At 44.4% G+C, this 25817-nt stretch overlaps 1 protein-coding gene across 2 annotated transcripts in view; it reads right to left on the bottom strand.

The window, feature by feature from the left end:
* The window catches only part of LOC133242423 (homeobox protein ESX1-like), a 77011-nt gene extending 51907 nt beyond the window's left edge, over positions 1-25104 (bottom strand). The window contains exons 1-4 of one of the 2 annotated variants that reach the window (XM_061408578.1): positions 24772-25104; positions 24217-24607; positions 11359-11404; positions 7585-8137 (exon numbers count right to left, since the gene is read on the bottom strand). In XM_061408578.1, coding sequence (XP_061264562.1) covers positions 7754-8137; positions 11359-11404; positions 24217-24607; positions 24772-24877 — 927 coding nt within the window. In that variant the 5' untranslated portion in view covers positions 24878-25104 and the 3' untranslated portion in view covers positions 7585-7753. Of the gene's footprint in view, positions 1-7584; positions 8138-11358; positions 11405-24216; positions 24608-24771 lie in introns of those variants that run through there. The other variant, XM_061408579.1, reaches the window with a different exon arrangement.
* Between the last annotated feature and the right edge of the window lie 713 nt (positions 25105-25817).

Raw genomic sequence — 25817 nt, forward strand, 5'->3', positions numbered from 1 at the left:
CATTGTCTATCTAGAATGTTTGGGGGAAAAACTTGATTTCTATTCTATTAAACAAAAAAACCCAAATGAAGTATGTTACTCTACTAAGCATGTCCTCAGGGTTTTACATGCTCGCCTTAATTTAAGTAGAAAGAAAATGCACGAGGAAGGTGTTATCAGCATTCCCATTTTATAGAGGAGGAAATTGAGACACAGAGACATTACTGTCGTTACTAGTTAGGGAAATACGTGCTTTTTGTTGAGCGTGTTTATCTATTTAGTAAACTGTGTGGGAAAGGGTATTGTCTGGCTAGATTGTTGGAGGAAAATCCCAATTTCAATTGTCTGTATTAAAAAAAAATTTGAGTTGCTTAGATCTTCTCAGCAATGTCCTGGTTGTTTTGCACGGTTCTCTTCATTTAATCAAAAAGAAAATCAACAAGTAAAGTGTTATCAACATTTCCATTTTATATTTGAGGGAACTGAGTCGCAGAGGCTTTAAGCAAGTAATTAGCAGGTGAAAGATGATGTATGGGTGAGCCTATTTATCTACACTTAATAAACGTTGTTGACAAGGGCATTGTCTGTTAGATTTTGGGGGAAAAGAACTCAATTTCAATTCTCTTAAAAAAATTAAGTATGTTACATAACTCTACTAAGCATGTCCTGCGTATTTTACATGCTCTGTATCATTTAATGAAAAACAAGAATCAGTAAGGACAAAGAAAATCTATGGTCTTAAGATTACTTACGGTCTTCTCTGGTGGTCCGGTGGTTAAGAATCCACTTTCCAATGCAGGGGATGCAGGTTTGATCTCTGGTCAGGGAACTAAGATCCTGCATGGCTCGGAGCTACTTAGCCACATGTGCCCACAACTACAGAGCCCGTGTGCCTTTATGAATTATCCCACATGCCGCAACTAAGACCTGACATAGCCAAATAAATAAATAAATAACTATTTTTTAAAAGATTACTTCACAGTCATGAATCATGTGCACAGTATCCACCAACGGCCAATAAGAGGCCAGTAACTGTCCTGAGCTGACTAAGACACTGGGGCTCCCTGGTTCACCTCCAGATTCACCAACAAAGGTGAAATCCAGGGCCATCACCATGCAGACTCTAGTGGGACTCTGCCAGGTTCCTCATAATCTGCTTCCTGACCCCAGATTAGAGTTCCTTAGCGGGGATAGCCCATGAATCTCCCTTGAGGCCCTGGGATTGAGTGAGTAGACCCAGAGATGTCTTTGGGAAAGCCCTTGCCCAGATTGTCCAGAAGAGGGCACCTGAATACCATTTGTATGTTATTCTTTCCGTTGGTCTGTGCTGTGCTGAGTTGCTCAGTCCGGCCCTTTCCGAGCCCCCCAGGCTCCTATGTCCATGGGGATCCTCCAGGCTAGAATACTGGAGTGGGTTGCCATGCCCTCCCCCAGGGGATCTTCCCAACCAGGGATCAAACCCAGCCTCCCACATTGCAGATGGATTCTTTACCATCTGAGCAACCAGGGAAGCCCATGAATATTGGTATGGGCAGCCTATCCCTTCTCCAGGTTATCTTCCTGATCTAGAAATTGGTCTTGGGTCTTCTGCACTGCAGGTGGATTTCTATTACCAACTGAGCTACCAGGGAAGGCCCAACTTTTGCCACTTCTTCAGTAACTTTTTTTTTTTTTTTTTTTTAATTCTGTGGCCAGGAAGAGGGGAAAATTCTGGTTTGGGGCCTGCTGTGGCACCAGAGGTTCATAGCAGTGGATCTGATGGGCTCTGCGGGATTCAGGCAAGTGAGCAGAACTGAGGCCCGTCTCCAGCATCAGCCGTATTCATAGCTCTGGAGTGCGTGTGCTCATCAGTGAGGGGCCATGCAAATCCGCCTTCTTTCTTGGCTGCCTGGCATTGACCCTAGTGAGGGAGAGCTCAAGACACATCGGTCCTTGTGGCACTGAGAAAATTCTCCTCGCTTCTGGGAAGCAGTGGGCTCTTTTTATCCCTCTACTTCTTTGTTCTGTCTGCTGTATTAGTGTCTTCATCATCTTCGTGGTAGCAAATGTTTATTGAACACCTACAGCTTGCCATGTTTTCTTCTGAGTGCTCCACGTGAATCTCTTCATCTTCTTTTCAGCTCTATGAACTAACTACTATTAAGATCCCGTTGTACGGATGAGGTTCAGAAAGCTGAACCAATCTGTTCAAAGTCACAGAGCCAGTCCATTGCAGAGCTCTGATTTGATTCTGAGTCCAGAGTTGGTCTTCCTCCTATGAAGCCAGCTGCCTCTCACACTTCCTCCTCCCCACCCACATGCCTCTCCCTCGCCAGGTCGGCTCAGCGGCATAGTCTCTGTGTGGGTCCTGGGTTTGTGTGCTGTCCTCCAGGCAGTGAGCTCAGAGATGGCACTTAGCCAAGCACTTCCCTTTCTTTGTTGGGACGGAGACATTGTCTTAACAGGAGAAACCAGCCACTCCATATACAAGCACCATGGTTAAGGGCAGGGGCTCCAAACCTTGGAGATTTCATAGACTAGTAATATTAGTAAAATAAAACTGGGTTTGGACAGAAGTCATAATCTTTTCATTTTACCAATTAAGACCTTGTCATTCTCCTCTTCCTACTAATATTAATAGAGAAATAATATCTAAAGCTTATAGAGAAAGAATACCATGTACCATATACTAGTCTCAATCTTTCAATGAATTACCTGATATTATCCTCACAAAAATCATATTCAGTAGGCATTGTCATTTTCCCCATTTTGGAGGCAAGGAAATTGACAAAAAGAAACATTTTGTAACTTACTCCTGACTCTGCTGAAAACCATTATAGTATATTGTGTCTCATGTGTGTTTGATAAAAGATATTTTTAAAAGAAACCATCAAAGTACTTCCCTGGGGGTCCGATGGTTAAGACTCTGCACTTCCACTGCAGGGGGCATGGGTTCAATTCCTGGTTGGGGAGCTAAGATCATGAGTGCCACAGGGTGTGGCAAAAAAAAAAAAAGAAGAAGAAAAGAAAAAAATTAACCATGAAGCACAGCCAGAGGCCCTGATCTCAGAATTTAGGAATAACCAACTAAAAGCACGGATGGTTCAGGGTTTGTCTTGGGCAAAGCAAATGCTGTCTCTCTCTCTCTCTCTCTTTTTGCAGTTTAATGTGAAAGTACTAATATGTGCTTTGAGAAGTAAACGTCTAGATAAATACTGAGACCTAAACCCAGTGACTGGCACATAAGAATACAGTACATACCAGCTGCGACGTTTATCATTGTAATTCCTTGTGGCACAACCCTGCAAACCAACCTCTTGCTGGGAGGAAACTGACCAAGGCAACTCTAGAGACTTCCTGTTACTGAGGTCAGGTAAGTTTCTGTAACTGACGACACCCTCCTTCCCTCAGCTGTCTCCAATTTCCCCTCCTTGAATGAACTGAAGCAGAGGAGTTTTACTTCCCATTGATTGATACTGCTGTTGCCATCAGTTCTGTTTAATTGCTCAGTCGAGTCGGACTCGTTGCAATTCATGGACTGCCGTAACCGGGCTTCTCTGTCCATCAAGAACTCCTGGGGCTTGCTCAAATTCATGTCCATCAAGTCGGTGATGTCCCCTTCTCCTCCTGCCTTCAATCTTTCCCAGCATCAGGGTCTTTCCAATGAGTCAATTCTTCCCATCGGGTGGCCAAAGTATTGGAGCTTCAGCTTCAGCATCAGTCCTTCCAATGAATATTGAGGACTGATTTCCTTTAAGATTGACTGGTTTGACCTCTTTGCTGTCCAAGGGATTCTCAAGAGTCTTCTCCAACATCACAGTTCAAAAGCATCAATTCTTCAGTACTCAGCTTTCTTCACAGGCCAACTCTCACATCCACATATGACTACTGGAAAAACCAGAGCTTTGACTAGATAGGTCTTTGGCAGCAAAGTAATGTCTCTGCTTTTTAATATGCTGTCTAGGTTGGTCAGCGCTTTTCTTCCAAGGAGGAAGCGTCTTTTAATTTCATGGCTGAAGTCACTATCTGCAGTGATTTTGGAGCCCCAAAAGATAAGTTTGTTACTGTTTCCATTGTTTCCCCATCTATGTGCCATGAAGTGATGGCATGCTCTTCCTTTTTTCATTGTTGAGTTTTAAGCCAGCTTTTTCACTCTCCTCTTTGACTTTCATCAAGTGGTCTTTAGTTCCTCTTCACTTTCAGCCATAGGGGTGGTCATCTGCATATTTGAGGTTATTGATATTTCTCCTGGCAATCTTGATTCCAGCTTGTGATTCATCCAGCCTGGCATTTCGCAGGATGTACTCTGCATATAAGTGAAATAAACAGGGTGACAATCTACTCGTTTCCCAATTTGGAACCAGTTTATTGTTCCATGTCTGGTTCTAACTGTTGCTTCTTAATCTGCCTACAGATGTCTCAGGAAGCAGGTAAGGTGGTCTGATATTCCCATCTCTCGAAGAATTTCCCCCAGTTTGATGTGATCCACACAGTCAAAGGCTTTGGCATAGTCAATAAAGCAGAAGTAGATGTTTGTCTGGAATCCGCTTGCTTTTTCTATGATCCCACGGATGTCGGCAATTTGATCTCTAGTTCCTCTGCCTTTTCTAAATCCAGCGTGAACATCTGGAGGTTCTCAGTTCACATACGGTTGAAGCCTAACTTGGGGAATTTTGAGAAATACAGTGCTAGCATGTGAGATGAGTGCAACTGAGTGGTAGTTGGAACACTCTTTTGCATTGCCTTTCTTTGAGATTGGAATGAAAACTGACCTGTTCCAGTCCTGTGGCCACTGCTGAGTTTTCCTAATTTGCGGGTGCATTCAGTGCAGCACTTTCACAGCATCATCTTCAGGATTTGAAATAGTTCAGCTGTTGCCATAGCAGAACTCAAACTTTCCATCTGAAAACCCTAGGAAACAGGAAGTCATAAACTCCTTCTGAGGCTTCTGCTGCAGCTGCTTGCAGGTTGGATGGCCACTCAGGTATTTATTTATTTTTCATTGAAGGATAATTGTTTTACAGGATTCTGTTGGTTTCTGCCCAACATCAACATGAATCAGCCATAGGTGTACATATGTCCCCTCCCTCTTGAATCTCCTTCCCACTTCCCTCCCCATCCCACCCCTCTAGGTGGTTACAATGCCCCTGTTTGAGTTCCCTGAGTCATACAGCAAATTCCCAATGACTATCTACTTTACATATGGTAATATATGGTTCCATGTTCCTCTCTGTATGCATCATGCCTTCACTAAGGTATTGAGGGTTAGTAAGAGAGGGCTCCTCAAAAGTCATCGGCAGTGGTTCTCCCCATTCATCACCCAGACCCCAAACTTGACCATGCTCTTGACCTTTCACACCCATTCTGCCAAATAGCCTCTCATCAGGAAGGTAAAGGGAGAAAAGGAACTAGGAAAGGACAGGGCGTGCTGCTCTGCTAAGTCGATTCAGTCGTGTCCAACTCTCTGTGACGCCATGGACTGTAGCCCAGCAGGTTCCTCTGTCCATGGGATTCTCCAGGCAAGAATATTGGAGTGGGTTGCCATGCGTTCCTCCAGGGCATCTTCCTGAGCCAGGGATGGAACCCCAGTCTCTTGTGTCTCTGGGAGAGTTCTTTACCCCTAGCACCACCTGGGAAAGGCCCTTAGGAGAGAGGATCAAGAATGATTTCTCTCACTCATATGTGAGGATAAAATCCCAGCCTTTTCCTTCTCATGTTGGAGCACGGGGCTCCACGAGGGGGTTCTAAATAGGACCTTTCCATAAACAAACACCCTGCCTCATTGGCTTGGCCTTGGACGTCTTGGATTTGGCTCCAAGTCAATTCATCAAAAGCCATCCTTTTACCAAAAGTCAAGACACAATGACCAAATGAACAAGTGGGTCATTCTTTGAAGGATTAAGTTATTATATGTGACTAATGTGCCAGAGCTTACCAAACTTGCTGACCTACCAAAAACTTTGTGGTTTTATGTATTTATTTCAACTTGCTACGTAACATACAAAAATGCACATATTTAATGTATATATTTTGACAAGTTTGGACATATATACTGGAGAAGACAATGGCACCCCACTCCAACTCTCTTGCCTGGAAAATCCCATGGAGCCTGGTAGGCTGCAGTCCAAGGGGTTGCTAAAAGTCGGACACGACTGAGTGACTTCACTTTCACTTTTCACTTTCGTGCATTGGAGAAGGAAATGGCAACCCACTCCAGTGTTCTTGCCTGGAAAATCCCAGGGACGGGGAGCCTGGTGGGCTGCCGTCTATGGGGTCACACAGTTTCGGACATGACTGAAGAGTCTTAGCAGCAGTAGCAGTAGCAGGATATATGTACAAAACCATGATACCATCACAATGTTCTTATTTGTTTGAAGAGAAGAAATAATCTGTTTAAAATATTCTACTTATTTATTTTTCCGCGCTGGGTCTTTGCTGTGGCAGGAGAGATCTTCCATTTCATTGCAGTGTGGGGGCTCTTTAGTTGCAGCATGTGAACTCTTAGTTGCTGGGTGTGGCATCCAGCTCCTTGACCAGTGTTCCAACCCGGGCCTCCAGCATTGGGACTGCAGAGTCCCAGCCACTGAACCACCAGAGAAGTCCCAATGCTGTTATTTTTAAATCCAGAGTTTAATGCGGTTTTCTTTGGGCAAATTGGCATGGCCAAGGGCTGGAGAGAGCCAGTTCCATAAGGTTCTGGGCCTGGACACTCCCCCTCCCCATTCTTTAGTCCCTCCTTCCTTTGGGATAGGCAACTGGAGAAGACTCTCTTCCTCTGCCAGCAAATGATCCCCTCCCCCACCCCAACCCCCAGCTACAACCCCAACCCCCAACTTGGCTGATGGCCTGCTCCTTCTCCTCACATACCCTTTCCTGGGTGGTTTCTACCTGGGAATTCCATTTGAAGAAGAAAGGCAAGGTCTTCCTGCTTCTCTTAAATAATGTGATTATCCTGCATCAGTGCTCAGGGACCACCCCTCCTGGCTTGAGGCAGCACTCAACCAAGAGCCTTCTTTGCAGTATTAAATTAGCTGGAACCCAGGTTCTCCCCAGGATGTTGAAGGTGACAAAATATATCTGAAGGCCACATGATCAACTCTGAGCTGGGGAAGGAGGGCTAAGTTTTCCACCTCTGGGAGAGGGGAAATGTCTCACACTGGCCTAGACAGAGTTTCCTCTTGCATTTCCTCTACAGAGCCAGGAACTCCCCCTGCTGCTGGAGTGGTTTCCATCTGCGCCCCCACCCCACCCCGCATATCCTCCGCAAAAGGGAAGGTGGTGAACAGAACTGGGAGAGAACCAGATGAACACCCAGCTCCCTCTCCTCCATAAAGCCCTATGAGCAGCCCCTGTAAAAGTGGCCCTTGGGGTCCTTGCCTCTGGGAACACCCTCTCCTTCCTTGGAGACTCAAGCGACCCGTCTTGCACATCTAGGTGGTCCCAGTGGTGCAGGGTGGGGGAAGGACGGGTGTTGGAGATGAGGGTGGAAGCGAATGGATGGGTCTCGGCACACCCCTCCTGGGCACGTGGGAAACTTCAGAGATGTGTGTGGTCTACTGATGGTGACTGTGGAGCAGCAGTTTCCATCAGATGCACTAACCCCATGTGACACACAGAACAAATATGCAGAGAATTCACTACTTTATTGAAAACACAGAAAACGGGCCCTAAAATAGTGGGTCAGTGACTTGGCACGTGTATGTAAGACACTTGGCAGGCACTTGGCGGGCCCTGTGTGCTTGATGCTGAGGTATCGGAACTTCAATCTGGCTCAAAGGCACTTTCGACAAAGCTGTCATGGAGACCATTCAAGAGGAAACGGGGCTACAGAAAGGCCACCGGTGGTAGGGGACCAGGCAAGGCCGTGAGGGCAGCCGGAGTGAATGGAGGCTGGTAGAATCCAGGGCAGAGGAGGCAGAAACAGCGGGGGTAAGGGCAGCATGGGCATCAAGGGTGGCACGGGTGGCATCAAGGGGGGCACGGGCGGCAAGGGCATCACGTCCAGGGGCATCGGCTCCAGAGGGACCCAGACCCAATCCGGCTCCTGAACGAGGACGGTGTTGCAGGGTCCACCCCTGTTGCTGACCACACGGTGGGCCGGGAGCAGGGGCGGCGCATCTCTGAACCTCAGTGCTCTCTGATATTTCCTCCACTTGGCCCTTCTATGATTAAACCACACCTCCAGTCAGAGAGAAAAAGGGGGCTGGGTTAGTACATGGACCAGTTAATGTCAGACAGGAAAAAACGGAGCAGGGAAATCTTGGTGACTTGAAGATGGGAAACTACACCAGGAGAAGAAGCTATTTCCCTCTGGTTAAAATTTTTTAGGACATTTACTTAAAGGCCGTCCCATCAGCCCCCCTACCCCCCACCCCCAGCAAGTGAGCACTGATGATGTGCCTGGCTCTGGACTGGCTTCTCGCCTTGTCTCTCCTCCCACCTATTACTATTCGTGCCACTAACGCCACTCACTAGGCAGGCGCACCTTCGTGATGGGGGAAGTTGAGCACATGATAAAGTGGGTGCCTTTTAAAATCATACTGAGAGGAACGGGACCCATTTTGAATGACCCATCTTTGGTGCACAGTAAATAATCAATAGGCATGGGCTGGGTTTGTAAATAAAAGCTGTCCTCAGGGACTGCTGCAACGGTTATAGAGACGGAGCTGGTGTTGCCAGTGAGGTTTGGTCGTGGGGGCCCAGGGACTCTGTGGCTCGTCTGCTGACACCAGTGGAGTGGAAGCCCTGGACACAGCCTCAGTACCAGACTGCAGATCACAGAGGTTTAGACTGCTGCTGCTTAGTGGCTTCAGTCCGTCCGCCTCTGGGCGACCCTATGGACTGCAGCCTGCCAGGCTCCTCTGTCCGTGAAACAAAGTCGGCCCAAAGTGACTAACATTCTTAAAATCTCGGCCGGCCAAGAGATGGCGGGGAGGACGCAACCACTGTTGCCTTTCTCAGCTCTGCACTCTCCACCCTGCCCCGCCCTCCAAATTTGCCCAGGCTCAGGACCCAGTCAGCTCCCTCTGCTCTGGGTGCGGCTGCAGGACCTTGGACCAGAGTCTCTCATGCCCCATAGCCCTGCTCTCTAGGCGCTGCCTCTCAACCAGGAGAGCCTCATTGTTCCCTCAGGATTAAGGCAAGAGCATGCAACCTGCATATTAGGAAGAGAATTGATAAACACGTAGGTCAGGATTCACCAAATGGCTCCTTCCGAAAAATGAGCCAACTTTCAACAACTGAAAGAAAAACCTGTGCTGTGGGTGCCACTGCTCCCTCAGCATCCCACTTGTTGGAATTACATCATATTTAATGTTTTTGGATGTTTTCACTCTGCAAGTTTTACATGAAACCAAAGGCCTCCTCTCTCTATCGCCTCATTTTTCCTCTCCCATCTTAGTATCTGGGCCCTTCTGATGCATGAATAGGTAGTCTTAAGGAGCCACATTAATAAAGCTCACTTTGGAGGCGGGGGGATAGAGTGTACCAGGGATCAAATCTGCATAAAGATAAGCAAAATGCAAAACTGGCTAACTGAAGTGCTGGCGGCTACTACTTCCATATTCCCTGTATTGCTTTCATAGAGTAACTCTTGCTGTATGTGAAAACAAGGGGAGGTGTGCATTAAATATTTCTTTGGGAAGTTCGTGCCATAGAATTTGGAAATAGATGGGAACATTCTCTCTTTTCCCTTATTTGTTTCCTGTGGGTCCTGTTCCCCTTCAGAACTCCATTAAGAGACCACTATGTAAACCCTGGAGAAGCATGTCACCAGGTTTTCTCTCCCAGTGAGCTTGCTTTGCCTTCATGAGAGAGCAGAGGACGGGGCCTCCCAAGCCCTGGCCAGACCTGACTGTGAGCCCAGCCCCTGGCCTTAGGCTCCCAGCCTTGCTTTGCAGACCCCCACCCCCACCCCCACCCACATCCCCACCCCCACCCCCACCCCGACCAGGTCTGCAGCCCGCATCCTTCACTGCCCTCACACAGGGGCTCGGCAGCAAAGCGAATAATAAAACCTTCCTGATTTTTCTTCCTTCCTTTCTTAATTTTCTACTTTGAAAAAATATTCCCTTGATACAACTTACTCTGTTCAAAGAACAAATATTCAGTTTCTGTGCCTGGAGGTACCAAGTAAATGGGCAAGTACTTCAAATTAACACAAGTAAACTACTGGCTGAGAGCCATGGACCATGGGCCATCAGGGAGAAATTCTTCAAAACCAATCCCTGAAAACAGTATGGAAAGGGCAGAAAAAAATCCTTACACATTAGAAATTGCTCAAAATAATATTCACTCATACATCTGGTAGTTTCATAATGTTACATATATGCAGTATCTCCAATAAATATAGTAATAATGCCCAATTTTCAAAGACTCAACGTAAAATATATATATATATATATATATATATATATATATATATTTCAACAAATTCCTAAGGGTTGCAAACCTTTCCTTCATCTCCAACATAATGCACAACCTTCTATGTTAGCAATGTTTTCAGGCTGCACTTCAAACAATTTGAGAAAATTAAAATTTACAGCTGAAACTCTACACTGTTGTGAGTGTGAGTATGTGTGTGCTCAGTTGTGTCTGACTCTTTGCAACCCCACAGAGCCTGCCAGGCTCCTCTGTCCATGGTATTTTCCAGGCAAGAATACTGAAGCAGGTTGCCATTTCCTACTCCAGGAGGTCTTCCTAAAATAGGGATGGACCCCACGTCTCTTGTGTCTCCTGCGTTGCTCTACCAAACACACAAAAACAACAGCAGGAGGATCCGGCACTTGGGATTTTAAATCATGCCCCTCCCCATCAGTCTCAGCTAAACTAAACGTACATTTGTTGCTCATATGTTGCGTCCTGAGGTGAATTATTCCCTTATCGAAATGCCTAAATATTTGAAAATTCACTCCTTGCAGAAAGAGCTCATGCCTGGCTTAAATATTTTAAATAATTTACTATACATGGACCCCCTTGCATGCTTACTCGCTCAGTCGTGTCTGACGCTTTGTGACCCCATGGACTGTAGCCCACCAGGCTCCTCTGTCCATGGGGATTCTCCAGGCAAGAATATTGGAGTGAGTTGCCACTCAAGGGGTGGACCCCCTTAAAACCCAGCTATTTGGTGCATTAATTTGAATAATTCCCAAGTCAGACTCAGTCCCAACATGAGTCCACAGAGAATTGCCCCCTAAAGGATATCAGTGTTAGAAAGAGTTTACTTTACTGAAGAGGTATCTATTCTGGCCCCAAAGTCCAGAAGTTCCAATCTTACTTTCCAAACATAGTGAAGGCTACAAAAACAAACCAATCTGAGAATGTCCAGGACAAGGTATCCAGTTCCCGAAGTGGGTTTTAGAATGGCTGTTACGCCAAACTGCTTTTTTCCAGTTTACTCACCTGCATTCTATCTTCAGTCACTCCCATGCGTCTTGCAAGCTCCTGTCTGAGGGGGAAGAATTACAAATACTCAGCATTTGACATTATGCACGAAATGAAATATATGTTATACATTTCTCACTATTTAAAATATTTACTCAGAGAGTAGCCAAGATAACAGCATAAGAAAACTCTGAGCTTACTTCCTCCCTTGGGCACACCAAAATTACAACTATATACAGAGAAGCTATTGATAAGAATGACCTGAAAGATGAGCAGACAAGATCTTCCACAACTACAGATATGAAGAAGGAGACACGGTAAGATGGACAGGAAGGGTGGAGAAGGGGTATAGTAGAGACACACACGCACAGGTCGGCAACCCATACGTGCTGGGCTTAGTCGCTCAGCTGTGTCCCACTCTTTGGGACGCCATGGACTGGAGCCCACCCGGCTTTCTCTGTCCATGGGGATTCTCCAGGCAAGAAAACTGGATTGGATTGCCAAGCCTTCCTCCAGGGGATCTTCCCAACCCAGGAGTCGAACCCAGGTCTCCTGTATTGCAGGTGGATTCTTAACCATCTGAGCCACCAGGCAACCAATATACAGGAGGATAGAAGGAAATGGTAACCCACTCCAGTATTCTTGCCTGGAGAATCCCATGGACGGAGAAGCCTGGTAGGCTACAGTCCATGGGGTCGCAAAGAGTCGGACATGACTGAGTGACTTCACTTACTTACTTAATTATAATTGAAGAGATTCACCACAAGCAGCAAGGAGTCTGAGCACACTAGATTTCCTAGCCTGGGGTCCTGAGCTGGGAAGATAAGCCCTCGGAACATTTGGCTTTGAAGGCCAGCAGGGCTTCCTTTCAGGAGACCCAGGAGCTGTGAGAAACTGAGACTCCACTCTGAAAGGGTGAACCCAAAATCTCACATGCTCCGGGACCCAGGGCAGAAGCAGTGATTTGAAAGGAGCCTCGATCAGACCTACCTGTTGATCTGGAGAATCTCCTGAAGAGGCAAGAAACAACTACAGCTTACCCTGGGGACACATATGCTGGCAGCAACCATTTTAAGGTGCTTGTTGGACCGTGAGCACTCTGCTGCTGGCAAGGGCCAGTTTGAAATCCTCCCTCTAGATTATTAGTACTGTGACCCAGCCCTCCCCCCAGTCTATTGGCACTAATCCTGGCACACCCCAAACCAAGCCGCTAGCCAGGCAGGGTCACAGCCTCACTCAGCAACAAGTCATTTGCCATAGGAGCTTCTGAGTCCCCAGTCACCCAAGAACCACGCTTGCCCACCAGAGGTCCCAGGACCCAGCCCCAAACACCGGTGGGCCAGCAGCCTATGCACTAGGCAATGCCTGGTAACCACCAGACCAGGGGTCCACCCATGGTACTCAGCCCACCACAATGGAAGGGCTCATGCAGCCCATATAGAAAGCACTCCTGGAGCATATAGCTCTGATGACCAGAGGAAGTGACAGAGTGTATTTAATGTGACCAAAGGGGGAAAATCTACAGCAAAGAATACTCTACCTGGAAAAGCTATCATTCAGAGTTGAAGAAGAGATAAAGACTTTTAGAGACAAGTAAAAGTTAAGTGTTCAACACCACAACACATGCTTTACAAGAAATGTTAAAAGAACTTGTCTAAACAAAAAATAAAAGGCTATTAACACAAATAAAAAAGAATGAAAAGTAAAGTTATACACTTTTACACAGCAAAGGAAGCCATAAAGAAAACGAAAGTCCACAGGTTTACAAAATAGAACAAAGTATTCATGAATGATGCAATTGGCATGAGCTAAATTTTCAAAATATGCAAACAGCTCATACAACTCAATAACAACAACAAAAACAACCCCATCAAAAAAATGAGAAGACCTAAATAGACATTTCTCCAAAGAAGACATGTGTGCGTGTGTGGGCACATATGTGCTCTATCGTGTCCAACTCATTGTGAATGTATGGGACTGTAGCCCCAGGACAAGAATCCATGTGGTCACAAAGAGTTGGACACAAATGTGCGCACACACAGACGTGTCTTCTTTGGAGAAATCTCTGTTTTGGTCTTCTGCCCCTTTTTGATTGGGTTGGGTTTTTGTTGCTGTTGTTATTAAGTTGTATGAGCTATTTCTGTAGTTTGGAAATTATGCCCAGACATTTTTTCATAGAAGTCATATAGATGGCCATCAAGCACATGAAAAGATTCTCAACAGTGCTCTTCCCACATCTGGGCATATATCTAGAAAAGAGCAAAATTCTAATTAAAAAAGATACACATACAGCGATGTTCATAGTGGCACTGTTTACAACAGCTAAAACATGGAAGCACTCTAAGTGTTCATCAACAGATGAATGGATAAAGATGTGGTATGTATATACAATGGAATATTACTCAGCCATAAAAAGAAGGAAATTCTGCCATTTGTGACCATGTGGGTGCACCTGGATAGTGTTAGACAAAGTGAATTAATTCCAACAACGACAAACATTATAAGATATCATTTACATGCAGTATCAAAAAACAGTAAAATGAACTCTTTTACAAAACAGAAACAGACTCACAGAGGTAGAAAACAAATTTATGGTTACTGAGGAGAGAGAATAAATTGGGAGTATGGGATTAACAGATGCACACAACCATACATAAAATAGATAAACAAGAAGGATTTACCGCATAGCACAGGGAAGGTTATTCAGTATCTTATAATAAACTGTAATGGAAAAGAATGTGGAAGAGAATACATATACAAACATATGTATATGTAAGCATAACCGAATACACTAGCTATATAAACCTCATGGTAACCACAAACCAAAAATCTATAATGGACACACATACAACAAAAGAGAAAGGAATCCAAACATTACACTAAAGAAAGCCATCAAATCACAAAGGAAGAGAGCAAAGAAGAAGAAAAGAACAAAAAGAAAAGAATTAACAAAAGGGCAGAAAATATATACCTATCAATAATTACTTTAAATATACATGGAATAAATGCTTCAATTAAAAGACACAGAGTGGCTGACTGGACACAGAAACAAATCCCACATACACGCTGCCTACAGGAGTCTCCCTTCACATCTAAATACTCAGACAAAAAGTGAGAGGATGGAAAAAGGTATCCCATGCAAATGTAAATCAAAAGAAAGCTGGGGTAGCAACCCTTGTATCAGATAAACTAGTCTTTCAAACAGAGACCATAACAAGAGAGAGACATTACATAACGAACATAGAATCAACTCAAGAAGATGTAACAACTGTAAATATATAGGCACCCAACATAAGAGCACCTATGTTGAGTACAGTAGGTACTAACAAACATAAAGGAGAAACTGACAGTAAACATGGTATTCAGGACTGTGACACCCCACTTACATCACCGGACAGATCATCCAGACAGAAAATCAATAAGAAAACACTGACCTCAAATGACATATTAGACTTAATGGACTGATAGAGCATCCCATCCAAAAGCAGCAGAATACATGTTGACATTTTAGGAATGTCGACATTTTAGGAATCAGTGAACTAAGGTGGACTGGAATGGGTGAATTTAGCTTGGATGACCATTATATCTACTACTGTGGGCAGGAACCCCTTAAAAGAAAAGGAGTAGCCATCATAGTCAACAAAGGAGTCCGAAAGGAAGTACGTGGATTAAATCTCAAAAACAACAGAATGATCTCTGTTCATTCCCAAGGCAAACCATTCAATATCACAGTAATCCAAGTCCATGCCCTGACCAGTAATGCTGAAGAAGCTGAAGTTGAATGGTTCTATGAAGACCTACAAGACCTTCTAGAACTAACAGCCCAAAAAAGATGTCCTTTTCATTATAGGGGACTGGAATGCAAAAGCAGAAAGTCAAGAGATACCTGGAGTAACAGTCAAATTTGGCCTTGGAGTACAGAATGAAATGGGGCAAAGGCTAACAGAGTTCTGCCAAGAGAATGCACTGGTCATAGCAAACACCCTCTTCCAACAACACAAAAGAAGACTCCACACATGGACATCACCAGATGGGCAATACCGAAATCAGACTGATTATATTCTTTGCAGCCAAAGACAGAGGAGTTCTATACAGTCAGCAAAAACGAGACTGGGAGCTGACTGTGGCACAGATCATAAACTCCTTATTGGCAAATACAGACTTAAATTGAAGAAAGTAGGGAAAAGCACTACCCCATTCAGAAATGACCTAAATTAAATCCCTTACAATTATACAGTGGAAGTGACAAATAGATTCAAGGGATTAGATCTGATAGACAGAGTGCCTGAAGATCTATGGACAGAGGTTCATGATATTGTACCGGAGGCAGGGATCATGATCATCCCCAAGGGAAAAAAATGAAAAAGGCAAAATGGTTGTCTGAGGAGGCCTTAGAAACAGCTATGAAAAGAAGAGAAGGGAAAGGCAAAGGAGAAAATGAAAGATATACCCATTCGAATGCAGAGTTCCAAAGAATAGCAAGGTGAGATAAGAAAGACTTCCTCAGCAATCAATGCAAAGAAATAGAGGAAAACAATAGAACTGGAAAGACTAGAGCTCTCTTCAAGAAAATTAGATGGGGCGGTCCTAAGATGGAGGAGGAATAGGACGGGGAGACCACTTTCTCCCCCACAAATTCATCGAAAGAACATTTGAGAGCCGAGCAAATTCCACAGAATAACTTCTGAATGCTAGCAGAGGACATCAGGCACCCATAAAAGCAGCCCATTGTCTTCAAAAGGAGGTAGGACAAAATATAAAAGATAAAAAGAGAGACAAAAGAGGTAGGGATGGAGATCCGGCTAGGCAAGGGAGTCTTAAAAAAGAGAGAAGCTTCAAAACACCAGGAAATACTCTCTCCGGCGGGTCTGTGGCGAGCCTTGGAATCTCAGAGGGCAAAATAACCGGGAGGAAAAATAAATCAATAATCAAAACCCACAGATTATGTGCCCAACAGCAACTCCCAGCGGTGCAACAGCCCAGATGCTCACATCCCCACTAGCAAGCAGGGGAGGGACAGGGAGGAGTGGGCACCAGATAACCACGATGGTGTGATCACTCACCTGGAGCCGGACATCCTGGAATGTGAAGTCAAGTGGGACTTAGGAAGCATCGCTTCCTACAAAGCTAGTGTAAGTGATGGAATTCCAGTTGAGCTATTTCAAATCCTGAAAGATGATGCTGTGAAAGTGCTGCACTCAATATGCAAGCAAATTCGGAAAACTCAGCAGTGGCCACAGGACTGGGAAAGGTCCAATCCCAAAGAAAGGCAATGCCAAAGAATGCTCAAACTACCGCACAATTGCAGTCATCTCACACGCTAGTAAAGTAATGCTCAAAATTCTCCAAGCTAGGCTTCAACAGTGCATGAATGATGAACTTCCAACAAGAGATCAAAGAGCCAACATCCGTTGGATCATCAAAAAAGCAAGAGAGTTCCAGATAAACATCTATTTCTGCTTTAATGATTATGCTAAAGCCTCTGACTGTGTGGATCACAATAAACTGTGGAAAATTCTTCAAGAGATGGAAATACCAGACCACCTGACCTGCTTCCTGAGAAATCCGTATGCAGGTCAGGAAGCAACAGTTAGAACTGGACACGGAACAACAGACTGGTTTCAAATCGGGAAAGGAGATTGTCAACGCTGTATATTGTCACCCTGCTTATTTAACTTATATGCAGAGTACATCATGAGAAACACCGGGCTGGATGAAGCACAAGCTGGAATCAAGATTGCCAGGAGAAATATCAATAACCTCAGATATGCAAATGATACCACCTTTATGGCAGAAAGTGAAGAAGAAATAAAGAGCCTCTTGAAGAAAGTGAAAGAGGAGAATGAAAAAGTTGGCTTAAAACTCAACATTCAGAAAATTAAGAACCTGGCATCTGGTCCCATCACTTCATGGCAAATAGATGAGGAAACAGTGCAAATGGTGGCAGACTTTATTTTTTGGGTCTCCAAAATCACTGCAGATGGTGATTGCAGCCATGAAATTAAAAGACGCTTGTTCCTTGGAAGAAAAGTTATGACCAACCTAGACAGCAGCGTATTACAAAGCAGAGACATTACTTTGCCAACAAAGGTTCATCTAGTCAAAGCTCTGGTTTTTCCAGTAGGCATGTATGAATGTGAGAGTTGGACGATAAAAGCTGAGCGCAGAAGAATCAATGCTTTTGAACTGTGATGTTGGAGAAGACTCTTGAGAGTCCCTTGGCCTGCAAGGAGATTGAAGCAGCCCATCCTAAAAGAAATCAGTCCTGAATATTCATTGAAAGGACTGATGCTGAAGCTGAAACTCCAATACTTTGGCCACCTGGTGGGAAGAACTGACTCATTGGAAAAGACCCCAATGCTCGGAAAGATTGAAGGCAGGAGGCGACGGGGATGAAAGAGGATGAAATGGTTGGATGGCGTCACCGACTCAATGGACGTAAGTTTGAGTAAATTCCGGGAGTTGGCGATGGACAGGGAGGCCTGGCGTACTGCAGTCCATGGGATTGCGAAGAGTCAAACACGACTGAGCAACTGAACTGAACTGAACAGAACACATTCTCATGTGCACACGGAACATTCTCCACAAAACAAGTCTCAGTACATTTAAGAAAACTGAAATGGTATCAAGCATCTTTTCCAACTACAATGCTGTGGGACTACAAATCAACTACAAGGAAAAAAGCTTAAAAAAACACAAACACATGGAGGCTAAACAAAATGCTACCGAACAATGAATGAGTCATTGAAGAAAAAAAAAAAAAAAAAAAAAAACGGCAACAAACGAAAATGAAAACACAATAATCCAAAATCTATGAGATGCACTAAAAGCAGTTTTCAGAGGGAGGTTTGTAGTAATTCAAGCTTTCCTCAGGAAATAAGAAAAATCTCACATAAGCAACCTAACTGCACACCTAAAGGAACTAGAAAAAGGAGAACTAACAAAGCCCAAAGTTAGTACAAGGGGGAAATCACAAAAATCAGAGAAGAAATAAATGAAATATATTTTAAAATATATAAAATAGCAATGCAAATCAGAGTTGATTCTTTGAAAAGGTAAATAAAATTAATAAATCTTTAGCCAAACTCATCAAGAAAAAGAGGGTCCAAATCGATAAAATCAGAAATGAAAAAGAAAGTTACAATCAACACCACAGAAATACAAAGGATCATAAGAGACTACTATGAACAATTAATTAGACATCAGTAAAATGGATAACCTAGAAGAAATTAACAAATTCCTAGAAATGTCTAGTCTAGCTAGACTGGAGCAAGAAGAAATAGAAAATTTGAACAGATCAATTACTAGTAATGAAACTGAATGGGAAAATTAAAAAGGATGTATTTATTTTACAGCAGCAGGAATATAGCCAATATCTTATAATAACTTTAAATGAAGAATAATCTATAAAAATTTTCAGTCCGTATGTTGCACATCTGAAACTAATAGAATACTTGAAATCAACTACACCTCAATAAAACAGACATCACTAATCACGAGAGAAATGCAAACCAAAACTACAATGAGATATCACCTCACACATGTCAGAATGGCTATCATCAAAAAGACTACAAATAACAAATGTTGGTAAGCTTGTGGAGAAAAGAGAACACTTGCACACTGTTGGTGGGAATGCAAATTGGTGCAGCCACTGTAGAAAACAGTATGGAGGTTTCTCAAAAAGTTAAAAACAGAACTACCGTATGACCCTGAAATTTCAATCCCGGGTATATATCTAAAAAAAAAGAAAAACTAATCCCAAAAGATACATGCACCCCAATGTTCATACCAGCATTATTCACGACAGCCAAGATATGGAAGGAACGTTAAGTGTCCATCAACATAGGCATGGATAAAGAAGATATGGTATATACATACAACAGAATACTACTCAACATTAAAAAGAATGAAATTTTGCCATCTGCAACAACATGGATGGACTTGGAGGGTATTATGCTCAGTGAAATAAATAAGTAGGACAGAGAAAGGCAGATGGTGTATGATGCCACTTATATGTGGAATCTAAAACTGAAAACAAACTGTTGAATATAACCAAAAAAGAAGCCTCACAGGTATAGAGAATAACCTAGTGGTTACCGGTGAGGAGAGACAGGAGAGAGGGACAAGATAGGGGTAGTGGATTGATACGTACAAACTACTATGTATAAAATAAATAAGCTACAAGGATACCTTGTACAGCACAGGGAATACAGCCAGTATTTCATAAGAACTATAGTGGAGTACAACCTTTAAAAATTGCGAATCACTATGTTGTACACCTAAAACATATAATATCGTATATCAACTATTCCTCAATTTTTTAAAAAAGATAACTTTAAAGTCTCCACCAAAAATCTATTAGAACTAATAAATGAATTCAGTACAGTTTCAGGATTCAAGATTAATATACAGAAATGTGTTGCTTTTTTTCTATACACTTAATAATAAGCTATCAGAGAAAGCAAGAAAACAATCCCATTTAAAATAGCATTGAAAAGAGTAAAATTTGAAATAGCATTAAAAAGAATACCTAAGAATAATCTTAACCAAGGAGGTTTGGTTTCACCAAAGGAAGTGAAATAAACTTTCACCAAGTGAAAGACCTATACTCTGAAAACTATAAAACACTGCTGAAGGAATTTAAAAATTATACAAAGAAATGGAAAGATAATCTATGTTCTTGGATTGGAAGAATTAATATCGCTAAAATATCCATACAACCCAAAGCAATCTACAGATTTAATGCAAGCCCTATCAAAATACATGACAGGGAAGGAAATTTTAAAAAAGAGGGGCTATGTGTATATGTATAGCTCATTCATTTTGCTTTACTGGAGAAACTAATACAACATTGTAAAGCAACTATACTCCAATAAGAAATAATTAAAAAAACAAAAAGAACCTACAAAAAAGTGAAATACATGACATTGTTTACCCAACAATAAATTCACCCAAAGAATAAATAATCCTGAGATTTATGTGAAACCACAAAGGACCCCCAAATGGCCAAAGTCATCTTGAGAAAAAAGAACAAAGCTAGAGGTTTCACACTCCCTGGCTTCAGACTATACCACAAAGCTATAGTCATCAATGCACTTCCCTGGCAGTCCAGTGGTTAAGACACCTGACACTGCCCTTTCACTACAGGGGGCTTGGGTTCGATCCCTGGTCAGAGATGATTCTGAATGCCATGGGGTGTAGCAAAAAAAACTCAATATGGTACTGGCATTAAAAACAGGCACACAGATCACGAGAACAGACTAGAAAGCTCAGAAATAAACCCAAGTACTTATCGTCAATTAATCTATGACAAAGCAGGTAAGAATATACAAGAGGGAAAACAGTCTCTTCAGTAAGTGGTGCTAGGAATACTGCACAGCTGCATGTAAAAGAAATTAGAACATTTTCTCACAGAACATTAAAAAATAAGCTCAAAATGGATTAATGACCTAAATGTAAGCCTACCAGGCTCCTCCCTCCATGGGATTCTCCAGGCAAGAGTACTGGAGTGGGTTGCCATTTCCTTCTCCAGGGGATCTTCCCGACCCAGGGATCGAACCCAGGTCTCCCGCATTTCAGGCAGACGCTTTAACCTCTGAGCCACCAGGGAAGCCCAAATGTAAGACTAGATACTATGAAACTCCTAGAGGAAAACAGGCAGAACACTCTTTGACATGGATCACAGCAATACTTTTTGGGATCTGTCTCCTAAGGCCAAAAAAAAAAAAAAAAAAGCAAAAACAAACAAATGAGATCTAATTAAACTTAAAAGCTTTTTGCACAGCAAGGGAAACCATACACAAAACAAAAGGACAACCTACTGGATGGGAGAAAATTTTTGTAAAGGATATTACTGACAAGGACTTAATATCCAATTTTTACAAAAACAGGTCGGGCTTCCCTCATAGCTCAGTTGGTAAAGAATCCGCCTGCAATGCAGGCGACCCTGGTTCTATTCCTGGGTTGGGAAGATCTGCTGGAGAAGGGATAGGCTACCCACCCCAGTATTCTTGGGCTTCCCTTGTATGGCCCAGCTGGTAAAGAATCCACCTGCAATGCAGAAGACCTGGGTTCGAGCCCTGGATTGGGAAGATCCCCTGTAGAAGGCAAAGGCTACCCACTCTAGTATTCTGGCCTGGAGAATTCCATGGACTGTATAGTCCATGGGGTCACAGAGTCGGACACGACTGAGTGACTTTCACTCCACTTCATACAACTCAGTATCAAAAAACAAAGAACCTGATGCAAAAATGGGCAGAAGACCTGAATAGACATTTTGCCAAAGAAGATACACAGATGGCCAACAGACATATGACAAAAAAAAAAAAAGCTCAACACTGTTAATCGTCAGAGAAACGCAAATCAAAACCATAATGAGATCACCTCATACCTGTCAAATGGCTATCATCAAAAGGATAACAAATGTTGGCAAGGATGTGGAGAAAAGGGAATCCTACACTGTGGGAATGTAAACTGGTGCAGCCACTATGGAAAACAGTATGGAGGTTTCTCCAAAAGACTAAAAGTAGAACTATCGTACGATCCAGCAATTCCACTCTTGGGTAAATATCAAAGAAAACGAAAACAGTAATTCAAAATGATATTTGCACCTCAATGTTCACAGCAGCATTATTTACAACAGCCAAAATATGAAAGCAACCTAAGTGCCCAGTCACAGATACATGGATAAAGAAGATGTGGTGTATATATATATATATATATATATATATATATATACATACAATGGAATACTTCTCAGTCATACAAATGAATGAAATTATGCTATTTGTAACAATGTGGATGGACCTAGAGAGTATTATGTTTAGTGAAATAAGTCAGACACAGAAAGACAAACACTGTATGATTTCACTTACATGTGGAATCTAATACATGAAACAAATGAACAAATGTAACTAAACAGAGACAAAATTATATATACAGAGAAAAAAAAAAACAAAAAACAGGTGGTTGTCTGAAAGGAGGGGTGGGAGGAGGAGAGAAATAGGTGAAGGCGATTAAGAGGTAAAAACTTCCAGTTGAAAAATAAATGAATAACTGGTATGAAATGTACAGTGTGGGGAATATAGTCAATAATTATAGAATATCTTTTATGGTGACAGACTCATGGTGATCATTTTTACATGTATAGAGATAATGAATCACTATGTTGTAGAACAGGAACTAACATACTGTTGTAGGTCAATTATACTTCAAAAGGAAACAAACTAAAAAAAGAGAGATTAGATTGGTGCTTACCAGAGGGAGTCAGGTGGGGGACCTGGGTGAAGGCAGTCAAAAGGTATAAATGAGATATAGGCAGTTCTAGACACCCAAATCAAGGGGCATCTTGAGTTTGACACTTGAGGAAGGGAGAAATTGGGCTGATTCTTAGAATTATCACACAGCAAAAGCCAACCGAACTTGGAGTAATCAAACTGAACAGAAAATACTGAGCCAAAGTTGATGCTATTCACCATCCCTTCTCAATAAATCATCTACCACCATGGAGGTTTCCACGATATGGTTTGCCTACAGCCTCTCCAATCAGTCCTTCTCTGTCTCTTGCAAATTTCTGTCACTCTTTCAATATGCCCTAGCTCAGTGAGTATACCACCTGCCATTCAGTTGGGCAAATCAGAAATTCAGATCTTTTTCTTAATCATTTCCTTTTACTCCTATGTCCAAACTACCATGAACTGCTATCAATTTACCTTCTAAATACCTCTTTAACCTGTTCACTTCTATCCATTACCACTACCTGGACCAACACACCATCACCTCTGGCCTTGCCTACTGAACAGCCTCCTAAGATCAAATCTCAGCCACATCCCAGCTGTGTGGATCTTGGGCAAGTCTCTTCACGTCTCTGGGCTTCAGTTTTTTAACAGGTGAAGCGGGGATAAAAAACAGTAGCTACCACATTCACATAGGGTTGTGAAGAGTCAATGACAATCTGTAGAAAACCCTTTAGGACCAGTGCTTAACACAGTAAGCGCAACGTAAATGATAGCTTTTAAAATTTTATCTGCATTCACAGACACTCAGCAATCCATTCATTCTCCACCCTGTAGCTTGCTTTAGGGACAATTCTACCTCAGGCACAAACTTTAAGGGTAACTAAAAATTCAGTAATTAAGATAAAGGATCTTTTAACGTAGTATTCCCTGGTGGCTCAGAGGGTAAAGCGTCTGCCTGCAATGCAGGAGACCTGGGGTCGATCCCTGGGTCAGGAAGATCCCCTGGAGAAGGAAATGGCAACCCACTCCAGTACTCTTGCCTGGAAAATCCCATGGACAGAGAAGCCTGGTAGACTACAGTCCATGGGATCGCAAAGAGTCGGACACGACTGAGCGACTTCACTTTCACTTTTCTTTCAGTGTAGTATTTGGGCTTCCCTGGTGGCTCAGCTGGTGAAGCATCCTCTTGCAATGTGGGAGACCTGGGTTCAAAGATCCCCTGGAGACGGGAACTGCTACCCACTCCAGTATTCTGGCCTAGAGAATTCCATGGACTATACAGTCCATGGGGTCCCAAAGAGTCTGACACGACTGAGCGACTTTCACTTTCACTTTCACGTTCAATGTAGTCTTTACGTTAATGCAAATATAATCCATGAATAACTGATGACGAATATTTCAAATCAAAGTAGAATCCAACCGCGCACGTACTCCACCATGCCTCAGGCGACTCATTTGTTAACTGTGGGCCGACAGTTTCCCCACGTGACTTATTCAAACTCCCCACCGTAATACTGCCTCGATCCCCACCGGGCAGAGGAGCCCCCGCCCCCGCCCCAGGCCCCGGGGGTTTTCAACTCCGGAGCTGAGGACAGGGACCCGCTCGCCTCAGCCGACGCCCCCAGAGCTGCCCGCTTACTGCATGGCCGCATCGAGATACGGAGTGCGGTGGAAAACTCCCTCCAGCTCCCGCAGCTGCTCCAGCGTGAAGGTGTGCCGGGAGACTCGGTGGCGCCTGTCTGCCGCCTTCCGAACCTCGACGGCGGCTCCCGGGCGCTGCTCCTCCCCGCCCTTCTCTCCGTCTTCGCCGCCGCCCGCGCCCGCCTCAGCCTCTACCTCAGCCTTGGCCTCGCGGCTTTCCCCATCCGGGGGGCCCGCATCTCCCGCGCCCACATCGCCGCCTTCCTTTTCTTCTCCTTCTTCATATCCCGCCTCTTTCCCCTCCGCGGCTGCTCCCTGCTCAGGTTCGGACTGAGCCTTCGGCTCCTCTCCCCTCTCTCCAGGAAGCGAGACCTTCGCGGGCTCGGCCTCTGCAAGACAAGAAACCCAAAGCCAAAGATCAGGCCGTCGAGCGAGCCCGCTGAGGAAGAGGCAGGAACCCGCCGCGTCTGAGGAGGAATCCTCCCGCTCGCCCCTCCCTAGGGAAATTCGTTTCCAGGAACCCTGTGAACCGAGCGCCCAGCCTGCCACTGACCGTGAGCTTCTTCCCGATTCTCCTTGACCCCCAGCCTGAGGAAGCCCGCGACGGCCGCGTCGGTGTTGGCATCGGCATTGTGGCCACGCTGCGGCTGAGGCTTCATGGTGCGACCGCTGTCCAGGAGGCTGTGCCTTCAGCGGAGGCTGTCCTGGATCTCCCGAGACCCCGGCTCTGGACTCAGGGCTAGAAGCGGCGGCCCGCGATGTGGCACCGTTAGGGCTACTCTGGCGTCGGGTCAGGACTAGAGTCCGGATACACGCTCCCTGGGGGTTTATCATCGGTTGCTGGGGGTTGGGTCAGCTGAAGTGCGCATGCGGCAGGAGCTGGGCTGTCCTGGGGGCCGGGGCGGGGTGGGCAGGAGGTGCGGGGGCGGGGAGACTCCAGGTGCGCACCACGGGGGGCGCTGGTAGGGAGCGTGAGTGAGAGCAGAACTCAGGCCCCCAAGTTGCAACTTAGCTGACCAAGGACTGCGCACTTGGTCTGGCGTCTTCCCAGACCCAGGGCCTGTGCCTGATTTGTGGACGGGAAGAGCAGGCCCTCACCCTAGCTCCGTAGACCTTGGAGAAACGTTTGGGGCCTATCTCCTGGCTCAGCCCGCCATATCCAGCAGCCAGTACTAAGGAGAAGCAATCAAACTAATACGTTCACCCCTTGGTGTCGCCGGGGACTGGTTCCGGGACACGCCGGTGATACCAAAATCTGCGCATGCTCAAGTCCCATAGCGGGCCCTCCGCATCTGCGGATGTGAAACCCACAGATGCGGAGGGCCGTCTGTTCGTTTACAGAAAAACAACAACAACAAAAAAACAAACAAACAAAAAAAAACCCATGTATAAGTGGACCAGCTAGGCCTTCGCTTGCTCTGAGTTTTTGCAGTGAGGCTGAAGTCCGAGTCTGCCATACTCCAGCGGTCTCCAGGAGCCGGAGTACAGGGTTGGGTTTTCTGAGCAGGTGGGATGCTCAGATGCACTACGAAAACAAAACAAAACCCAGCCCACCCCCTTAAGAAAGGCCGTTAGCCTATTTTAGTAGCAAATCCACAT

The sequence above is a fragment of the Bos javanicus genome, chromosome X, assembly GCF_032452875.1.
Source record: "Bos javanicus breed banteng chromosome X, ARS-OSU_banteng_1.0, whole genome shotgun sequence".
Taxonomy (NCBI): domain Eukaryota; kingdom Metazoa; phylum Chordata; class Mammalia; order Artiodactyla; family Bovidae; genus Bos; species Bos javanicus.